Source organism: Zootermopsis nevadensis, unplaced genomic scaffold (assembly GCF_977971745.1).
Source record: "Zootermopsis nevadensis isolate Lab colony 2312 unplaced genomic scaffold, Znev_1.0 Znev_ptg000019l, whole genome shotgun sequence".
Classification (NCBI taxonomy): domain Eukaryota; kingdom Metazoa; phylum Arthropoda; class Insecta; order Blattodea; family Termopsidae; genus Zootermopsis; species Zootermopsis nevadensis.
The window spans coordinates 2,606,379-2,624,947 of NW_028259151.1; the positions used below are offsets into that span (position 1 = coordinate 2,606,379).

The following is an 18,569-nucleotide window of genomic DNA, read 5'->3' on the forward strand; positions in this document are numbered from 1 at the left end:
AGGCCTAAACAGCAAATTCAGAAATGATAAGGAAATAAAAATTAACAGCAATCAATTTGGTCTTTTGGACCATTGGTACCAATGCACTAAAACTTTGATAAAATATTATCTGTTTGAAAATATTTCACCTTCGTATCAGTAATCTTGTGCTGTAAGAGCACAATTTCAAGAAGAATGCGACTTTAGGATTTTTGAAGAATAACGTGACTCAGTAACACGGTTAAATTTCTGATGCTTTCAATCAATACATAATTATAGAAATCTTTCATATGTGTCAATAAAGACCTGGCATTAAATCTGCAACATGAATCATCACTTGACAGTTCATGCACAGTACCAACATTTTCATAAATTCTGAAAAGGGCTAGCAATTACTAGCCTGTGAACTAAGTAAGCTTATGGCCAAATGCCAATAAACAGAATGGTAAGGTCACACAGCTACATGTTCTGCAGAATAAGTACTTCCACTTCTTGTCACATAAACACGTGGCTTAGTTTGATATTCCAATTAAAAATAACACCTTTGCATACTAAAACAGAAAACTGGCCAATACATTAAAAATGTATCTTAAAATTTAAAATCATTTTGATGTTCACTGCATCAATATTTTACTGTACAGCCAACTGCCACCTCTCTGCGTACAACTAACAAAGTATTTAAAATATTGCAGTGTCACACAAAATATCTACCACAGTGAAATATGTTATACGCACACGATCCCGATTCTCAACTGTCGAGCTATTACTGAAAATTGAAGAAATGCAAAGAAAAATACAGACCAAGTAAAGCAATTTAATTTGCTTATCTTCTTGTAAGTTACATTGCAGTTTTATTTTATTAGTTACCTCTGCTAGATGCTGTTCAAGATAGCTACGTCCACAATCTTTCTCATTTTATAACAGAACTCTCATCTGCAACTTCTCTTGTTAAACCAATTCCTTCATTTATCCCCAGAAAAAAAAAGTCAAGGGGAGTGAAATAAAATTAAATCCGCAGCAGCAACTCAAGTATTGTTGTCAACTGAAATGAAGTGCAACACCACAGAGTTGTAGCCACATTTAATCTGGAAATGAGCTTCTTCCGCAAGCTAGTTCCACATGAAATTAAGTATCCATTTGCAGCAACAGCTCTGTAAAAGTTCAAAATCAAACCCATGACAGTACAATATTTTTAACTCAAAATATTTAAATTAACAACCTCCTGAAATTTGGCAAACACATCAAGGGAAACACCATGCATATTCAAATTCAAAATTACATATTGCAAATGGCATTTTTATTTTAAAACAACTTGATTTCATGAATATAATAATTATTTTTATGTACTGTATACCTTAATACATCTGTATATAACTTATGCTCTTTCTGACCATCTATATACATTCTGTCCACATTAACTAGACACTCATTAAAATCTTTTGATTTTCAACCAATGAAAGGACAACCAACTACTCCCATACAGACAGATGGGGATTAGATAAGTTCACATAGGAATGTATCCCTTATACAACTTTCTTGTACCAATTTTATCCCTAGTTTGTGACAATCCTAAACCTTCACACATCTGCCCTCTTGCAAGAAATCACAAGACCTACTGATAATTAGGTACAATCAGTAAATATCGCATGAAATGAGCATTAGTACAGCACTAAAAAGAAATAATAAAATTCAATTTATATGATGGATGCTAAAACTATTATATGAAAGCATATATATAACTGATAACATACTATCATTATGTCGTGATATATAAAGGTGCATCATTATTTCAAAATAAAGCCTCACACTGTATATGTTCCCTTCCACCTTTATAACTTGCACAGGAGATCCATAAAGAAAGACAAATTAGTGCTGGTATTGAGTAAATTATAGAACTTAAAATGTGCTTTTTGGATCTCACATCAATCTGCCACAACTGTGATGCCACACAATCCTAACCACGTTCACAGCTGAAGAAAACATATTTTCATACTCAAGATGGCTGTCTTCTGTGTTGTTGCGCCGTGTAGTCTGGTAGAAGTTTACCGGTAAACCTCTACCAGACTACACGGCGCTACAACCAAGAAGACAGCCATCTTCAGACTGACCGTCGTGAAAACCTCAAATCCTACATATTTTCATACTGTTAGAAACCTTTCCCTACAGCAACAACAGCATTTTGGCTTAACATCACCAAGTAAGATAACAAGTTTGAAAGAAATGGTTAGATATCTTATTAAATTCCACATTCAAGAGTTTCCGGAGTGATGTCAATGGCAGAGATGGTAATATAAAATTTTGTCAGCTTCAGTTGATTGCTGGGGGAGGTGCTGGAGGAGATCCATGAGAACCCTGAAACATGAAAGTTTAATTAATTTCCAATTTTCAAGGCGTTTCCAGAGCAAAACTCCGCAACTCGCCAAACGAACATCCCTACACAAAGCAACAGAAGATTCTAAAATGCTTGCCAACAAAATTAATATGGATTGACATTAAGTAAGTGGCAATATCATTTACTTTCACTTTATTTTAATTTTCTGGTCATTATGCAGACACACTGCTGGAAATACAAATGCAGATTTACAGTGCAAAGTACAGTGTCCATGGCTTTCTAAGTACTGGTACTAAGAGAAGGCCACTTCCCTGTACATCTTTGAGCTGCAATACAGGGACAATTTTACAATAATGTCTGTAAAATAGAGATGAACCAATTCCTGGCAGATGATGAAAGATTCTCAGGTCACAAGCCGTGTCAGGTGGCTGAACGGTGAATAAACCATATCTTCTGCCAACGTTTTGAGAATAATCTCTGCTCTCATCCTCATGGCTGCTGGGTAACAAATGTTCCTTTGTTGTGTGCAACAAAGATATGGTTCATTCACCATTCAGCCACCTGCCACGGCTTGTAACCCAAGAATATTTAAACAACTTCAGTCACCGGAAAAGCATCACTTTAATTCCTGACAGATGTACATGAGTTCACTTTTATGGCTAATTTTGTCAATATATTGAAATCAATCAAAGATTTATTCATGACATTTGGCTCATTAATGAAGCAAACTTCCATCTGCATGGGTATATCAATAGACAGAATGTCTACAGATATTTCAGACATGGTTGCTGCCTCCATCATCAGGATGATGAATCATGATGAAGAGAGAAAGAATCCCAGAAATGTCTGTAAACTTTTAGCAGACTACGTGGTGCAACAACTCAGAAGACAGACATCTTCATACTCACTACCATGAGAACCTCAAGTCTCAGTAAGATTGGCTTAAATTACATATGCCAAGTGTAGCATATCATTTGAGACATTTTTCTAAGATGTATGGCTTTCTTAGAATCAGAAGGTGGGTACTTTGAGACTCTTAAGTAAAATAAGCTCAATTAAATAAAAAGGAAAACGTACAATTAAGTCTGTGTGATCACACAAAATATGAATAATTTTAAGAGAATAAACGCTAATTTTTGGGGCTCAAACTCATCTCATTAAACAAACAATTCACTTCCTCCCTCCTGGATCATTCCTCTAATGCTTTACTATCTGCTAACTTCAATGAAAAATTACATAACATCTGCATTACCAATTATTATAGTAATGATGCATGAAAGCAAGTATACAGTGATTTTAACATGCACAAACAAGTATTCCTTACTGAAGAATTTTATAGCCTGAAATGTACATACAAATCCATTGTCATGTGGCTTAGAATCATCCCTGTTGCGAAGATTGCTAGGCCTGAGGATGTACAACACCAGAGCAACAGCAATCCAGCATACTAACATCATGAGGATGCTATTGGAACTTCCCTGGGTGCCATGCAGACCACCTGGCACTACAAGAGTTCCCAATGACCACATCAATAAACACATACTGCAACACACTTTATAGCCCGTCTGGGGCTTACAGATCTGTGCCCATTTGTACCCTTCATATAAACACTATTAAAAGCAGCTCAAATTTTGTTAAATAATTCTACAGTACTTTCAAATCTACATTTTAACTTGAAGATTATTAAACTAATTCTGTTGTGAATATTTCCATCATTATGTAAAACAGAAACAAGGGTACAGAGCTCATTTGAACAATAAAACTGTGACTTCCAAATTATAAGATAATAAAATACTTTATAGTCCAATACATACAACTTCTAGAAAACTAAAATATTTAACATACAAGTTACACAAGGAATTTTAATGCAAACAGGATGTAAGTATGATCAGATGTTATTGTTTGTTAAAGCATGTATGTTTCATACACTGTTGTATTAGTATTATTCATACTGTTTAAACCTATAAACAAACAATGGATCCCTGACTTTTATTATCTTACTGTATATAAATTTTCTTTATATATAATTTGCTAAACTCACTATTTCTAGAGTGATGTGCAAGAGTAAACCAGTGTTAATTCATAGTCAGCTGCAATGTAATCATTTATTTCTTTCCTGATCAACTGATAGCAGGATGTAGATACAGGGTGAGTAAGCAAGATGTACCTAGTCAGACCAGGCAGAACATGTCACAGAAAACTGCATGAATAGTTCGTCATACAAACCTAAAACACTTCATTTTACAATTTTCAAAAGAAAAGTGTAGTTTGTGTCTTCTGTGGATCAAATTATTTCTAATTTATTTGTGGTTTATTTAACGATGCTGTCAAAAGCTAAGACTATATAACATCAAATGACACAATGATTAATAAATCATGAATTGGAAGGAATACGGAAGAAAGACAACTTGGTCTATTGACATTTGCCTGGAGGGACATGAAAATCATAAAAATTTGTCAGAATAACAAGTCTCTGGTCTAAGATTTTAAGCTGACAACTCCCAAATACACAGCCGGTGTGTTAACCAGTCAGTCATGAAGTACAGTTAATTTAGTTTCCACTGAAATATAATTTTAAATAGGACCATTTATATGGATATTTTCATACTTTAACAAATATAAATTTACAAGTTTCAGACTTGTGATATTTTCAATCTATCAACATAGAGGTCTTAAATTGCATTAAAATCCATTATTAAGAGTCAGAAAAGTTCTGAAATCTCTTTGCCAAAACACTTCTCTATGTTGGAAGCAACTTTGTTGACTACAAGCTGTACAACTCACTGAACTCAAAACAAAAATTAAAACCCCACTAGCTAACTAGATGGCTTACGGAACACGAAGATTCATCATCGAATTAACCATAGCCCCATACTAGCCCCTGTCCTGGGCCAACAAAATCCAATCGTCTTCAACTCCTATATATCCCACTTGATATTATCCTCCCATCTACATCTAGGTCTCCCCAGCAGTCTCTTCCCCTCAGGTTTCCCGACCAATACCCGGTGCACACCTCTTACCACATCCATGTGCACCACATGCCCCGCCCATCTCATTCTCCTTGACTTAATCACCCTGACAGTGTTGGGCGTGGAGTACAAATTGTTAAGATCATCATTATGCAGTTTTCTCCAGACCCCATCTTCTTCTTTCCTAGGCCCAAATATCCTCCTCAACACCTGCAATGTATGTTCCTCCCTTAGAGTGAGGGACCATGTTTCACACTCATACAAAACAACGGGCAGAATTATTGTTTTGTATACTTTAATTTTCAGGTTCTTACAAATCAGATGGGAAGACAAAACATTTTGAACTGAGAAGTAGCAAGCATTTCCAGAATTTAATCTCCTCCTAACTTCCTCATGAGTGTAATTTTGATTTGTTATTGTTGTTCCCAAATATTTGAACACACACAATTTAAAAGAATTTATTAGCCACCCTAATATTATTCTGTCTAAATGTCTGCTGATGTGATACTAACAGGTACTTATTTTCTTCTGAATTTACTTCTATCTCCACCTTTCTACCAGCTTCTAGTAAGACTATGAAAACCCCACTACTGACACGATCATACTTGATTAACCTTGTAGGACTTGTTCTCATTAAAGCATTACTTGTGTTTTCAGAAGTGCAAAGTTTCACATTAATGTTAAAAAACACTTAATGCCAATGGCAGCAGTTGTCAGTCAAGTAAATATGAGCTCCCAGTACCAATAATGGCTTGCACCATCATAATTAGTTATCATAATATTCCATGTTTCCTTCAAGAGACACCATCCACTTGCAACAAAACCCTAACAGGTCTTAACATAAGTTTTAAGAAATATAACAGTTTTGCTGTGTAATTTCTGTCAACACAAAATACCTTGGCTGTGTAAACACAGCGAAAATAATATTTTTATTTAATATTACTTGTTAGACTACTTGCAACCCTTCTAATCACCCTATGATTCAGAATCTGCAAGCGGATTTACTAATGTCTTCTACAATTTGTTTACATGTGAAAAAATCCATGGCTACCACTTAACATGACAATAATACGTACCTCCAAGTTGGTACTACAAGAAGCAAAATCGTATGTGAACAAAATTTAGGCATTAGCTTCTACTTATTGACAACAGACACTCCACCATTCTGGAAAAATGCTACTACGTACGTAAATGTGTGAACCAATGGAACAAAGTTTGAACTCTCGAAAACGTTTCGTGAAACTGGCTGCTAGCATGCCTCACTTTATGAGCTCCACAGCAAAAGGGTTAAATATGCAGTGAATGTGTTACCTTCCTTTCAGTATGTTAAGAACAGAATATGAAAGCATGCATTTCATAATCAGCAAACCGTTTCTCCTTCATACCTTATTCGATCTCGTGTAAAACAGTAACTTGAGGTTTATCTTAAACTGCAGGTAATCTGGTATTAACTCTTTATACTTACACTCATCCAAACATTCACTGTCTGTGCAGTAGGCTTGAGACTGCCGTAACTGAAACAGAATAAACATTGCCTTTATTTTCCTACTGGAACTGTGCTTTACAAACATACAGAGTTGTGTCCTTTATTGAGGAACTGAGCAAAAATGAACAAATGACAATGATTTTCTGTCCAATCTATGGATTGTCAGTCCCACGATTACAATAAGACCAAGAATGTTAGAAGACCACATCATAAAAACACAGTTCAGACAGTAAAACATTCAGGACAGTTGAAAGCTTTATGCCATGTTCCAAAATATTAACACACTAAACAAAGTTAACATGCACAAATAATTCTACTGTATGTTCCAATTTTTTGAGGTGGTCAGTGTTAACTCGTGTATGAATTTGGTTGAGTCACCATACAGAGAGATTAAATGAGTTTGTGCTGCAAGTGAGTCAAGTTCCTTATCAATGCTTTTATCATACCAACATAAAATAGCTACACTACTCCTGCCATACTTCCTTATGCAGATTCTACCCACCAGAACTAAACATGGGATGGCACATTTCTGACAACCTACTCAGTTTAAACCTACAACGGTATAATAAATTATCTTTAACAGTGAGAAACTAAGTTTTTATGGTGAACATTTGCACTTGAGATAAACAAACAGGAGAATAAGTATTTTTATGTGCTTGTAAAGGGATTTGTAAAGGCAGGCATGAAAAGAAGTTAAACTGAATGCAAAACCATAAGGAAAAAATGTGTTCATACACAATTTCATTTCAAGAGTGTCCTAACTTTTGCACCATGCTACATACTCTACACATTAATACCCCCTCCCCCCCAAAAGAAAGTTGCATGGATTACAATTTCTCTAACCCATGACTGATCTCTTAATTTACCCTCCTACCATTTTCTGATGTTTATTTTATAAAACCCGATACACTCCACTTTATATTTTATGTGATACAATTTGTTTAAAATAAAGAACAGTAAAATAGCAAGTTTTAAAAAGAATGTCTCCACTCTTCCCTCAACATCACACTTTAATTTATTAAACATGCAAGTACATTCACATTGTAAGAAGCTCGTAATTTGGTAAAATGAACTTGAAAAGATGAAAGCTAAAATTGCAAATCATTGTCTAATATGCATTACCATTACTTTTGCACTGAACTTAAAAAATTATACTCATCCCCCAGTATTGTCAGTGTGATTAAGTCAAGAAGAATGAGATGGGCAGGGCATGTAGCATGCATGGATGGGACAAGAGGTGTGCACCGGGTATTGGGTGGGAAGCCTGAGGGGAAGAGACCGCTGGGAAGACCTAGATGTAGATGGGAGGACAATGTCAAGTGGGATCTATGGGAGATAGGAGTTGAAGGAGACTGGATTTTGTTGGCCCAGGACAGGGTGCGGTGGAGAGCTTTGGTTAAGTCAGTGATGAACCTTTGGGTTCAGTAAGCTATCTAGTTAGTTAGTTTGCACTGATTCAGTAACATCATTATAGAATTTTGTAATATGAAAAAAAAACCTGAGACCACTAATCTGTAATACAGATGCATTATATCATCCTTGTGCTTTGTGCTATCTTAAATCATGCCATCACAATCAACATTCAGAATACTGTCCACCATGTATTGTTCCACAAACACATAAATCGACGGACATCATATGCACCAATATTGGTATGACTCAGGTATTACACACAGTAAGATTTTGAGAGAAATCTATAAAAGGTCTCAAAAGACATTGTACAACTATCCAAGCAGGTCTGACTTCCATTTACCTGAACTGTACAAAATACACATGTAATAAAATCTCCAATTTATAGTGAGTATACTTCTTTGTGAATAAAAAGCAATTGTGAGTCATAACAACATACCAACACCTGAGAATATAACTAATTAACCCTTTAAAGTCCTGTGGTAACTACACATACCACCTGCTGCAACAATAAATAATTCTGCACCTTATACTTGTGAGTTTATTGATAATTTATCCTCAGTTTTTAGCACACTTATCATTCACTAGTTTATTTTGTTGAACTACGTGTTTCAGCCCAATGCAACCATCATCAAGTTAAAATACAAGTATGAAGTCGTTGCACTGGTACTGTAACACTTATTCATTCTACTGATGTTGTACAAAATAATAATAAAATTTGAGGTTAAAATATTGTTGAGGTGGTTTGACTTTAGTATGTTTAAATTAGTTAAATGAATTAGTTCCCACTGGGCTTCAGAGCATTAAACAACATTAACCAGCTGATGTTTGTAGCAGAGACATGTTGGATTTTTTGTGGTAGGGACTGAATTCTTAAATATTATTTAAATGAGATTGAGTTTCACAGAGTTAACATACTCAATATTTTCAATCTGCAAATAAGTGTACTGCTGCCACATTGCAGCAGGGCTCAAAAAACACTGGATTCAGTGTTATATTAGCATCTACTTTTGCTGTTTTACAGCAATAATAAATCCTTTATCCCCCCCACCAAACATCTAACATTAGTACATAGCCTATTTCCTAAACCGTAGAATTGACAACTATCTGTCAAGTCACAATTAGAAAACATACAGAAGTGCTCTTAGACCATCAATGTTATTTCTTATGTTATGTAATGAATAATAATTAATGATCAAATATTAACCTGCGGCTAGAGGACCAAAGATGTTACCCTGGTCACAGAATAATAAATGATCTCTACCCTGTCATGAGTCTTGGTTCCACAGTGTTAAGGCAAGCTTTTCAGATTGAAGAACAGAACATTATTATTCACATCCCATTTTACTCCTAACATCACTCAAAGCAAGTTTCACAATTTGAAAAAATGTTTCCAACACAGAGTGAAATTGTTACCTTGTCACATTTGAAATGTATTTCCATATACTTTATTTCAGTTCTAGCAGTGAATGAGGATTATTCACATATACTTTATCTTTAGTGTACCCGATAAATAATAAGTCACAAGAATATAAACTGTGTCAGTGGATAGACCACAGTCCTTGACTTATCAATTGTTCACCAAAAACTAATTTAAGCTAATGCATTCACAGTCCTGCATGAAATGCCATATGTTTTTCACCTTCTGTCAGAATTAATCTCACATAAAACCCATAATTTGTTTGTCAAAAACATTGGCCACATTATTCTCTAACACAAACTGCGTAGCACACTCAGACTTTCTAATCATGTACAGACAGCTGCATAAATAATACATGTGCATTAGTCTGAGCAAGTGAGGGATTTTTGGTTAGTTTTCTGGGAAAAAGCAGACAGCCTGCCAATTTCAGCTTTCAAAGCAATTGGTCTCATGATAAACTGGAGTCCCTATATTTCTAACATGTCACTATAAAGAGTTATAATAATTCATTAGTTACTGTCACCAATTTCCTACAAAAAATGCCTTAATAACAACATACCATATTTCAAACAAAAATATTCCATACTACTGTATGTCACTAGCATTAAAATTAGTAAGTAACCATGAATAAAACCCAAAACCAGTGGTTGAATTAGGAAAGTGGGCCTAGGAGTGGGGATTTTTGTTGAAACGGCTAGCAACTGCAAATAAATTTGTTTCCATTGTGCGTACTGTTTTCTACGGCAAATTCCTTGAATACATCCACAAAACTGGCTTGGGCTACTTACCAGTGAAAGTAAACGTCTCATTGTCATCTCATGATTCCAAATCCACTCACACGGACCTTCGTCACCCATTCTTATTAAGTGCCCCGCAACTTATTAAATGTTGGAAAATAAAGTAATCTGAAACAAAAACTAATCAATACCCATTTTCTTATGTGTATATAAATAAAATTCACTGCAAAATTCTGTAATTCTGATTACCGTTTGCAAATAAAAACTTACCTGGAACAAGCCGGGATGTAGAATGGCAATTCCCTTAATTTAATAAAACACTCACACAGTTAACTTCTAACTCAGATGTCACAAACGACGTTTTCCACATAAAATTGACAACGTAGAAGCTCACATAACAATTCTACGTTGACAGCTGGTATTCTTGTTATAATTTCATTGGTCTATATATTGGACCAATGGTAACCCACTGTTGCTACACTGCCAACATAATCACTAATTGGAAACAGCCTTGATAGGACCGCAACGCGTTATCTTATAGAATTATTACTTTTACATTATGTAAAATATGTGATATTCCGACCAACTACCAATAACTTGTATGGCGATATAAAGTGATGACGCATATTTGTTCATTTGTTCATTCACATTCAAGTACTGTAAAAAACGTTTACGTCACAGACGAGCTACATTGCCAATTCCGTACAAACGCCTACTACCGCTTGCATGAACCATAAAAATTATAATAATGCTTGCACCCGCCCACCCACCCATCGTCTTCTTGTTGTGTATTTATCTTATTTTCACGCATTTTACGAAGTTAAATTTAAAAATAATTACAAAATTAATGTTTTGTATCATTATAATATTCCCTTATGACATGCATAATTTTTTTAGTTATCGCGACGTACGGTAGGAAACTGCAGCAGAAACAATATATATTTATCAGTACCCTATCATGTTTATGCATCCACTCGTATTTCCTTCCTTTCCTTGGTCGTTCAATGCTGTTTGTATTGGGCGGTAGAATGACACAGACGCGTTTGATGGCCCTAGAACATTTCATAAGATACGTGTGCAGAGGAAGTTAAGATTAATTGACGATCACATTAACACCCTTTTTTAAGTTGTTGGCAGCTTGTATTAGTCATTATCAACAATGACGCACTCCTCAGTGTTAACAAATGGTGTTATTTGGGTTTGCATATGAATGTGAGGTTGTGTATTATGTTTTGTGAGATGCCGGGAGTTAAACGGGATTATGATTTCGGAAGCAAATTTAAATGCAGTGCATCTGAAACAAAAATAAAAGCCGAGTTAGAGCGAAAGAATCCAGAATTAAGTGAGACATTTCAAAATTTCTTTTTAAAAAAATTATTAATAAAGTGTAACAAATAGCTGGGCAAAAATTTAACTAGGAAGCCAGTTGAGAGAAAGCGCGATTCTTCCGATAACATCGTACGTGAATATAAGGCAACTGGTTTAGTTCAAATAATTTCTAAAATGTTATCTAGACTTGCGACACTATCCAGGCTGCAAAGTTGTTTCCATTTCCTGGTTTAAAATCACCCACCTCTTCAAAGCTACAAGATTTCAGCTAGATAATATCTGTGAAGCAACTGAAAATCTTAAATAATTCCTAAGGAGGCGTTTTTTTCTTCGTGCGAATCCTGAGGACATTTTTAAGTGTTAAGATACAGTATTAAAAATAGTTTATTTTTTCCTCAAACGACCAAATCGCCCGACCGTTTTGCGCTGGCAAGTCACCTAGCATCTGCCAAGAAAGAAAGGAGTCACTTTCAGAAGTACACATGCGTTTATAATATGCGGTGTATTAAATAAAAGCATGTGTACTTCTGAACGTGAGACTTAAGCGTGGGGACTTTTGAGATCACAATTTTCAATTTATCAGTCTGTTTTCAAACACTTCTGTTAAGACGTTAATTGATTAATCACAGAGTGCTGTAGCACCATCTTGCATAAAATGAATATATGGTTTTTCTTCCACAATGATTTGAAATAAGGCAGAAGAATGACAATGACATTCTGCTCTGAATTAATAGTGTTAAAAAATATATGGGTTCTGCTATTCATATAGTTGTCACAGCACACCACACACCAATCTTCTGATCTTGAAGGGGCACTTAAAAATTTTGTCTCAGATTAATACCGCTCCAGTACTTATTATTTTGGGCATTCATATAATCAGCTTCATCAGTGAAACATGAATCTTTTGGTTCAAGAACACTGTCCTGTACTGACTGTAAAAAAACAGTTACAGAACCACGTTCTTCTCTTATGTATAAAGTGAAGCTTTCATGGTGACTGAAGTTGATGAAAGACTCTCGGGTTACAAGCCACGTCAGGTGGCTGAATGGTGAATAAACCATATCTTCTGACAACGCTTTGATAACAATCCCATCGGCGAGTGCACTACAAAGGATCAGATTTGCCACGCAGCAGCCCTGAGGATGAGAGCAGAGATTGTTCTCATAACATTGGCAGAAGATGTGGTTTATTCACCATTCAGCCACCTGACGTAGCTTGTAACCCAAGAGTTTTTCATCTTGTTCTTCTCTTGTAATCACCTTCTTGAGTTACTTGAAATGTGGCTTCAGTTTTATCAAGCACTTCCTCCGTTAACACACCAATCTGTCTAGTGTATTTTTGTCTAAAGCAGACCCAGCTCAACACTTTTTTGCCAATTCAAAAATCACTGATGAAGCTGGCACTCAGCAACCAGGATACTCAAGGCAAACCTTCTTTACACTATAAACACACTGAAGTGCTCACACATTAAAGGCACACCATCAGTAACAACAGAAAAGGATTTAAATATCAGTATCATAGTTTTACTATGACCTTGTCTAATTCCTCTTTCAGATCCATCCCCGTGCACCTCCATTGCTTTAGGGCAGCCATTTATCCTGCCACATTAAACTCACTATGGACACTTCAAATAATTATGGCAGCTATTTACTATCACTACTGTCTGCATTTTTGTAAAGTGCTAATTAATAAACCTGTAAGTGTTCAGTATCTTTGTCATATTGTCAGTTGGCTTAGTTTTCTATGTAAAAATGTGTTTGAACTTAATTTCCATTTCAGTACACAAATGTCATTCTCATGAAACTGTGTTTACACTGAAGCATATGTATTGATTCAAAATAACTCTCCTTTTGAACAACACAATGACTTCATCCACAGCTAAATATTCAGGATTCTAAAATTCAGCACAGGTTACATTGACTAAATCAAAAAATAGATCTTATTTTCCACAATCTGTCATAGGCCTTGTCAATCTGGTTGATTCAGACTGTCACAGAAATGTAGAAATCTCATGAAGAAAGTCAGTTGTGTATCATCATATTTCTATAAAATGGTGTACAGATATGTTCAAGAATTGACCAAAAATCTTTCAATGTGTTCCACTTATTGTGTCACATTTGTATAACAGCCAAAAACACACATCACTTGTATATTCATATCAGAAATCACAAGCTTCCATTGTAATTTTCAAGTGTGCCTAAATATTAGCTTCTTTCACCACCAACTGGATCATGTCCATGAAGAAGACAAGAGGAGACTGAAATTGGTGAAGAATTCTTGCTCACATGGGGCACCACTTGTAACTTCAGTCCATTTAGAGTTCCAACAAAAGGGTGGATACCACCAGAATTTTATGAATGTTGTGGTCCTAACCACATTTTATCTCGGCTTCCAGACGGCATAACTCAGTCAGTACAGTGACTGGCTATGGACTGGATGATTAGGGTTTGATCCCTGATGGGGGGGCAGAGGATTTTTACTTTAGTCTCTGCATCCAGACCAGTTCTGGGGCCCACCTAGCCTCCTATCTAATGGGTACCAGGGTCCTTTCCCGGGAGTAAAGTGCAGCAAGGGCGTGATGCTGATCACTGACCCCCATCTAGTGCCAAGGTCAAGAATGAGTAGGAGCTATACCTCTCCCCACAAGCACCTACATGGCATATAATGGGACAGCTTTAATTTTTTTCCAGACATATTATTGTCATCACTTGCTACATCAAGCTCACTTTCACTATCCTGAGATTGATTCATCTGAGCCAGTCTCCAAGATTACCAAGTGTTCAATTCCTATTTCATTCCTCAAAATTTGTGCCATTATGACAAGAAGAAAATTAATGAAGTTTTCACAAGCAATCAGCTGTGTCAGGCAGTCATAAAAAAAGAATATTTCAAGACCCATTTCAATCCTCACTGTCAGGGATCTGATGTATGTGGAGCCCTGGAAGTCCCATATATACCTGCTTGAACTGGTTGCTGCCAGACTGGGGCTGGTGGGTGAAGTTACATGCCTAGCTCTGCTTGGCCTTACTTTCCCACTGGTGTGTCTTTAGACCATTGGATGCCACATGTGACTCAGAGTGAACCCTTCACCTCTGTTAAAGATGTTGGGATGTAGTTAGATCTCGATGGCTTCCCTCACACGAAAATCCATGTACTAGCAGCCGTCCGTAGGTTGGAGATACTATCAAAATTAATATAGTGTGCTGGATGAGTCCAGTGTTCTACCACTGCTAACTTCTCTGTTTGCTTGAGGCAGACATGCCTTGTATGTTCCCTCTACCTAGCCTTGATGGTCCTGCCAATCTTCCCCACATTCACAACGGATGTGAAAAATACTGGCAATCATCAGACATAGTTTGTCAGTAACTGGTCTGAGTAGATGGATACTTTTCCTGGAAGGAATGTGGTTGGTCTTGATGCCGTATTTATCAAGCAGGCTTGCTTCAGACAGTTAGTTGGTAAGGCAACATGGCTATACCAATTGGCTTTTGTTGTGTTTATGGCTGTTTCCAGCGGTGGATGTTACTGTCTTGGTTGCTGTATCTGCTTTGTCTGAAGATTTTCTTAATGTGTTCAGTTTACACATCAAGGCTGTCAGCATGACAGACCATGTGCTCAATGAATGAGTGATGTTGGAACCACCCTCTTCTGTGCTGTATTGTATTTGGTTCTTGCATGGAGGTAGAGGTTGTTGTGTGTATGATTTATGTACATTGTGTAGCCAAGTGAACCATCCAGTCTCCTGCTGTCTAGGATGTCAAAAAATGGAAGTGACCAGTAGTGACCAGTTATGTTCTATCTCTACAGTGAACTTTCATGTTTGGATGTATACTCTTAAGATGTTTCAGGAATTCTTGAAGTTCCTCTTTTCCATGAGGCCATACAACAAACATGTCATCCACATGTCTATCTATACCAGTGGCTGGGCTTCCAAATAACTGTGCTTATAGCTAGTTCTTCCAAGCATTCCATGTAGTAGTTGGCTATCACTGGGGCAAGGGACAAACCCATAGTGACACCATCTGTTTGGTCATAGAAAGAGCCATCTTATAGAAAGTAAATTGTGGCCAAGGCCTGCCTGAAAAGACGCAGTCTGGTTGTGAAGTGCTAAGTATGTCCTTTAGTAGGACCTTGGTGAATAACAAGACTATGTCAAAGCTCAGTAGGATGTCTGTATCCTGTAGGTTGTTGGGTGTTCAGTTTCTGGATAAATGCCTCAGAATTCTTAATGTGATAGATCAGCTTCTTTACAACCTCTTCAGGGATATCTGACTTCTTTGTGAGGGAAGCTGTTTGCCTGTCTGTCCTGGTGGTTAGATCCACTGTCTCCTGTAGATGATATCACTCAGTAGTTTTTTTCTTGTTGTGGTAGTCCTTGCTTGATAGCACAATGTCTTTGTCACCAGGGAGAATTGTAATGCCGTCAGGAAGGCATCTCATTCCACTCTTAAAATGTTCTTATTCTTCTGTGGCTTGGTATGTCTTATGATTTGGCTGGTCTCCTCTCGTGTCTCTTCTGCTGTCTCTGTTGGGAGATGCTGGATAGATTGTTCTACTCCGCTGATGACTTCCTTCAAGATGGATCTGGTGTTTGGCTAAACTTTAGGCCTTTGCTCAAGATGGTGATGGCCTCTGCATCAAGGATCGTCAGAGAGGTTCACTATGACTTTCTCAGTGGCCATGGGACCCAATGGGTACTGTGTGCCATGCAGGTGGATAACTTTCACTTATGTTTGGAAATAGCAGATGCTTGAGTGAGGTGTGCCAGAGTTACGATCCAGTTATCTACCACATCCAAGTCATGTTGTGTAAGAGTTGGATCTAGTGACAGGTGCACAAGCAATAGTTCCTTGGAACACAGTGTTTAACTACAGCTTAGTATGGCATATTCTTTCACGCAGTAGTGTGGAGCTAATCCATCAGAGGAAGATTATACTGTGTTGAGAGTAATAGTTTTCTACTAGTTTCCACTAGCATAACTAGAGTACTTATGTCAGTTTGTGTACTGAAAAGTTCTCAAGCTCTGGTCTAACCCACCAAAATATATCCACTGCCACATTCCCTAATTACTTGCAAACTACAAACACTAAATGTGGTAAATTATAAACTACCAATAATCCCCCCCCCCCCAAAAAAAAAACACCACCACAGCCCCACAATGCCACCAGACTACCAACATATTACGTGACACTAGATGCCACTAACAAGACCTTGAATGTGTGACAGTATGATGACCATGTGACTGGAACTTGACAATTTTTTGGTAAAACTAACCTTCGCAAGTTAATAATGAAAAATAAATCACAACTGGAAAGCATTACAGAATACTGTACATAACAATGAACAAATTAAGCTGTCATCAGCTGCTGTAAAAAGACTTGTAACTAAAGGGCTACTTTAACAGTACACATTGGCAATACGCATCCAGCTGGAATGTTTTTAACCATGCAACAAAACAATAAACGTTAAATCATCAGCTATAGTTTAGGCTTAATTACCTCCAAGCACTATGAAAATACACATTCCATTAGAGAAACATAAAATAATTTTATTGTATTCTTATATGTAAAATATGCAACTTTTCTTCTAAAATAAATGTTCAATAAATGCACACTTATGCACAAGTATCCCAAGAGTAGTAAATTCTAATTTATGACATGCTTGCATAAAATTTGTCACTACAATTTTCTGTCCCAAGTAAAAGATCATTTACTGTTTTACATCAATGAAAGAAAATCTAGAATTAATAAACCATGTCTGCTGCATATAAACACAAAACTAAAGTTTTGCCAAAAGACAAAAAACCCAGATCTGTCAAAATACAGATTCACACACATTGCACTCTTATTCATGAAAAATATTTATTTACTGTCCTTCTTGCCTTTATCACCATGGAGGATTTCACTCAGCCAAGATTGTACATACGTCTCTGTCATTACCTGACCACTTACTAACAGTGTTTCAGGTTGGGGTCATTTCCCTCCATCATTACAATCATCACCCTCTTGCTGTATTCTTGTCACTGCTGAGCGAACTTTGCGAATAAGGTCGCTCATTCGTTCATAATTACCTGTAGAATCCGGCAAATTCTCAAAATTTATAACACTGCAAATATGATGTGAAAACTTTTCAGAACTTGGTAAGTGAGAATATGGAGAAGCACTCTGTAGGATGGGGGTTCCTAGATCCACAGATTTCACTTTGCCCAGAGTGGAAGTGCTAGGTCCTGGAGTACTCTGAGGAGCCACCCTTGGTGTTGTATCACTGGAACTTCCACCATCCTCTAGTTCTGCTAGCAGAAGCTGCTTTCTTGTCTCCAGATCTGACAGTGATGGAGATTGTGCTCGTGGAGACGACATACCACTTTGTCCCTATGACAATGTAAGATAATCAAAACTAAGAAAGTGAAGATCAAGACTACAAAAGTATGCATTGTTTGCAAATTCTGATTTTCTAATAAATGATCACATCACTTATCTTACTTAGAGTACATTAGTTTTCAGCTATACAGCTGTGGTCTCAATGCCTTATTTAAGTAATGTACAACAATACTGACACATCATAAAGCATATTGGCTCTGTGGTAGAGCAATGGACTTGTTTTTGTGGGGATGCAGAATCAAATCCTGATCAAGCTGAAACATTTTTATTGTCATGCAGCTGCTGTGTTGTTAAATATATACCAAAATGTTGTTTTTTTACAAAAATCTGTAACTACATATCAATGTATGACCCTGCTGCAAGAAGCACTAGTACTGATTTAACTGAATGTAAAAGGGGTCAGCACCTGAATGACCCTTACACCATGACAATTTTCCCAATCTTTTGTGTATCCCCATTTACTTAATCCAATAACAGCCCTACACCTCCCATGAATACAGTATCCTATGTAGCAGGATGTAATGGAT

General features: G+C 36.7%; 2 protein-coding genes across 6 annotated transcripts in view; both read right to left on the reverse strand.

Annotated features, from left to right (window-relative positions):
• Positions 1-1,254: 1,254 nt before the first annotated feature.
• On the reverse strand, positions 1,255-10,879 carry LOC147873356 (small integral membrane protein 14). 2 transcript variants are annotated; one of them, XM_087351425.1, is made up of 5 exons: positions 10,604-10,879; positions 10,385-10,513; positions 6,746-6,794; positions 3,667-3,815; positions 1,255-2,331 (listed from the first exon to the last, which is right to left on the reverse strand). In XM_087351425.1, the coding sequence occupies exons 2-5, from the start codon at positions 10,451-10,453 to the stop codon at positions 2,287-2,289; spliced, it is 312 nt and encodes a 103-aa protein (XP_087207551.1). In that variant the 5' UTR covers positions 10,454-10,513; positions 10,604-10,879; the 3' UTR covers positions 1,255-2,286. The 2 variants fall into 2 exon arrangements, with proteins under 2 accessions (XP_087207551.1, XP_087207550.1); XM_087351424.1 differs by having other exon boundaries at positions 10,385-10,501; positions 10,604-10,860.
• A 6,310-nt stretch (positions 10,880-17,189) lies between these two features.
• The window catches only part of LOC110829352 (zinc finger CCHC domain-containing protein 8 homolog), a 39,628-nt gene continuing 38,248 nt past the window's right edge, over positions 17,190-18,569 (reverse strand). For all 4 annotated transcript variants that reach the window (XM_022062978.2, XM_022062977.2, XM_022062976.2 and 1 more), the window contains exon 8: positions 17,190-18,033. In XM_022062978.2, the coding sequence (XP_021918670.1) occupies positions 17,635-18,033 (399 nt within the window). In that variant the 3' untranslated portion in view covers positions 17,190-17,634. The remainder of the gene's footprint in view (positions 18,034-18,569) is intronic.

Coding starts and splice junctions, on each gene's coding strand:
- LOC147873356 (XM_087351425.1), bottom strand. CDS start 10,453: ATGGGTGACGAAGGTCCGTGTGAGTGGATTTGGAATCATGAGATGACA. Junction 6,795..10,384: donor TGAGACGTTTACTTTCACTG/GTAAGTAGCCCA, acceptor ATTCTGTTTCAG/TTACGGCAGTCTCAAGCCTA. Junction 3,816..6,745: donor CAGTGAATGTTTGGATGAGT/GTAAGTATAAAG, acceptor GAACTCTTGTAG/TGCCAGGTGGTCTGCATGGC.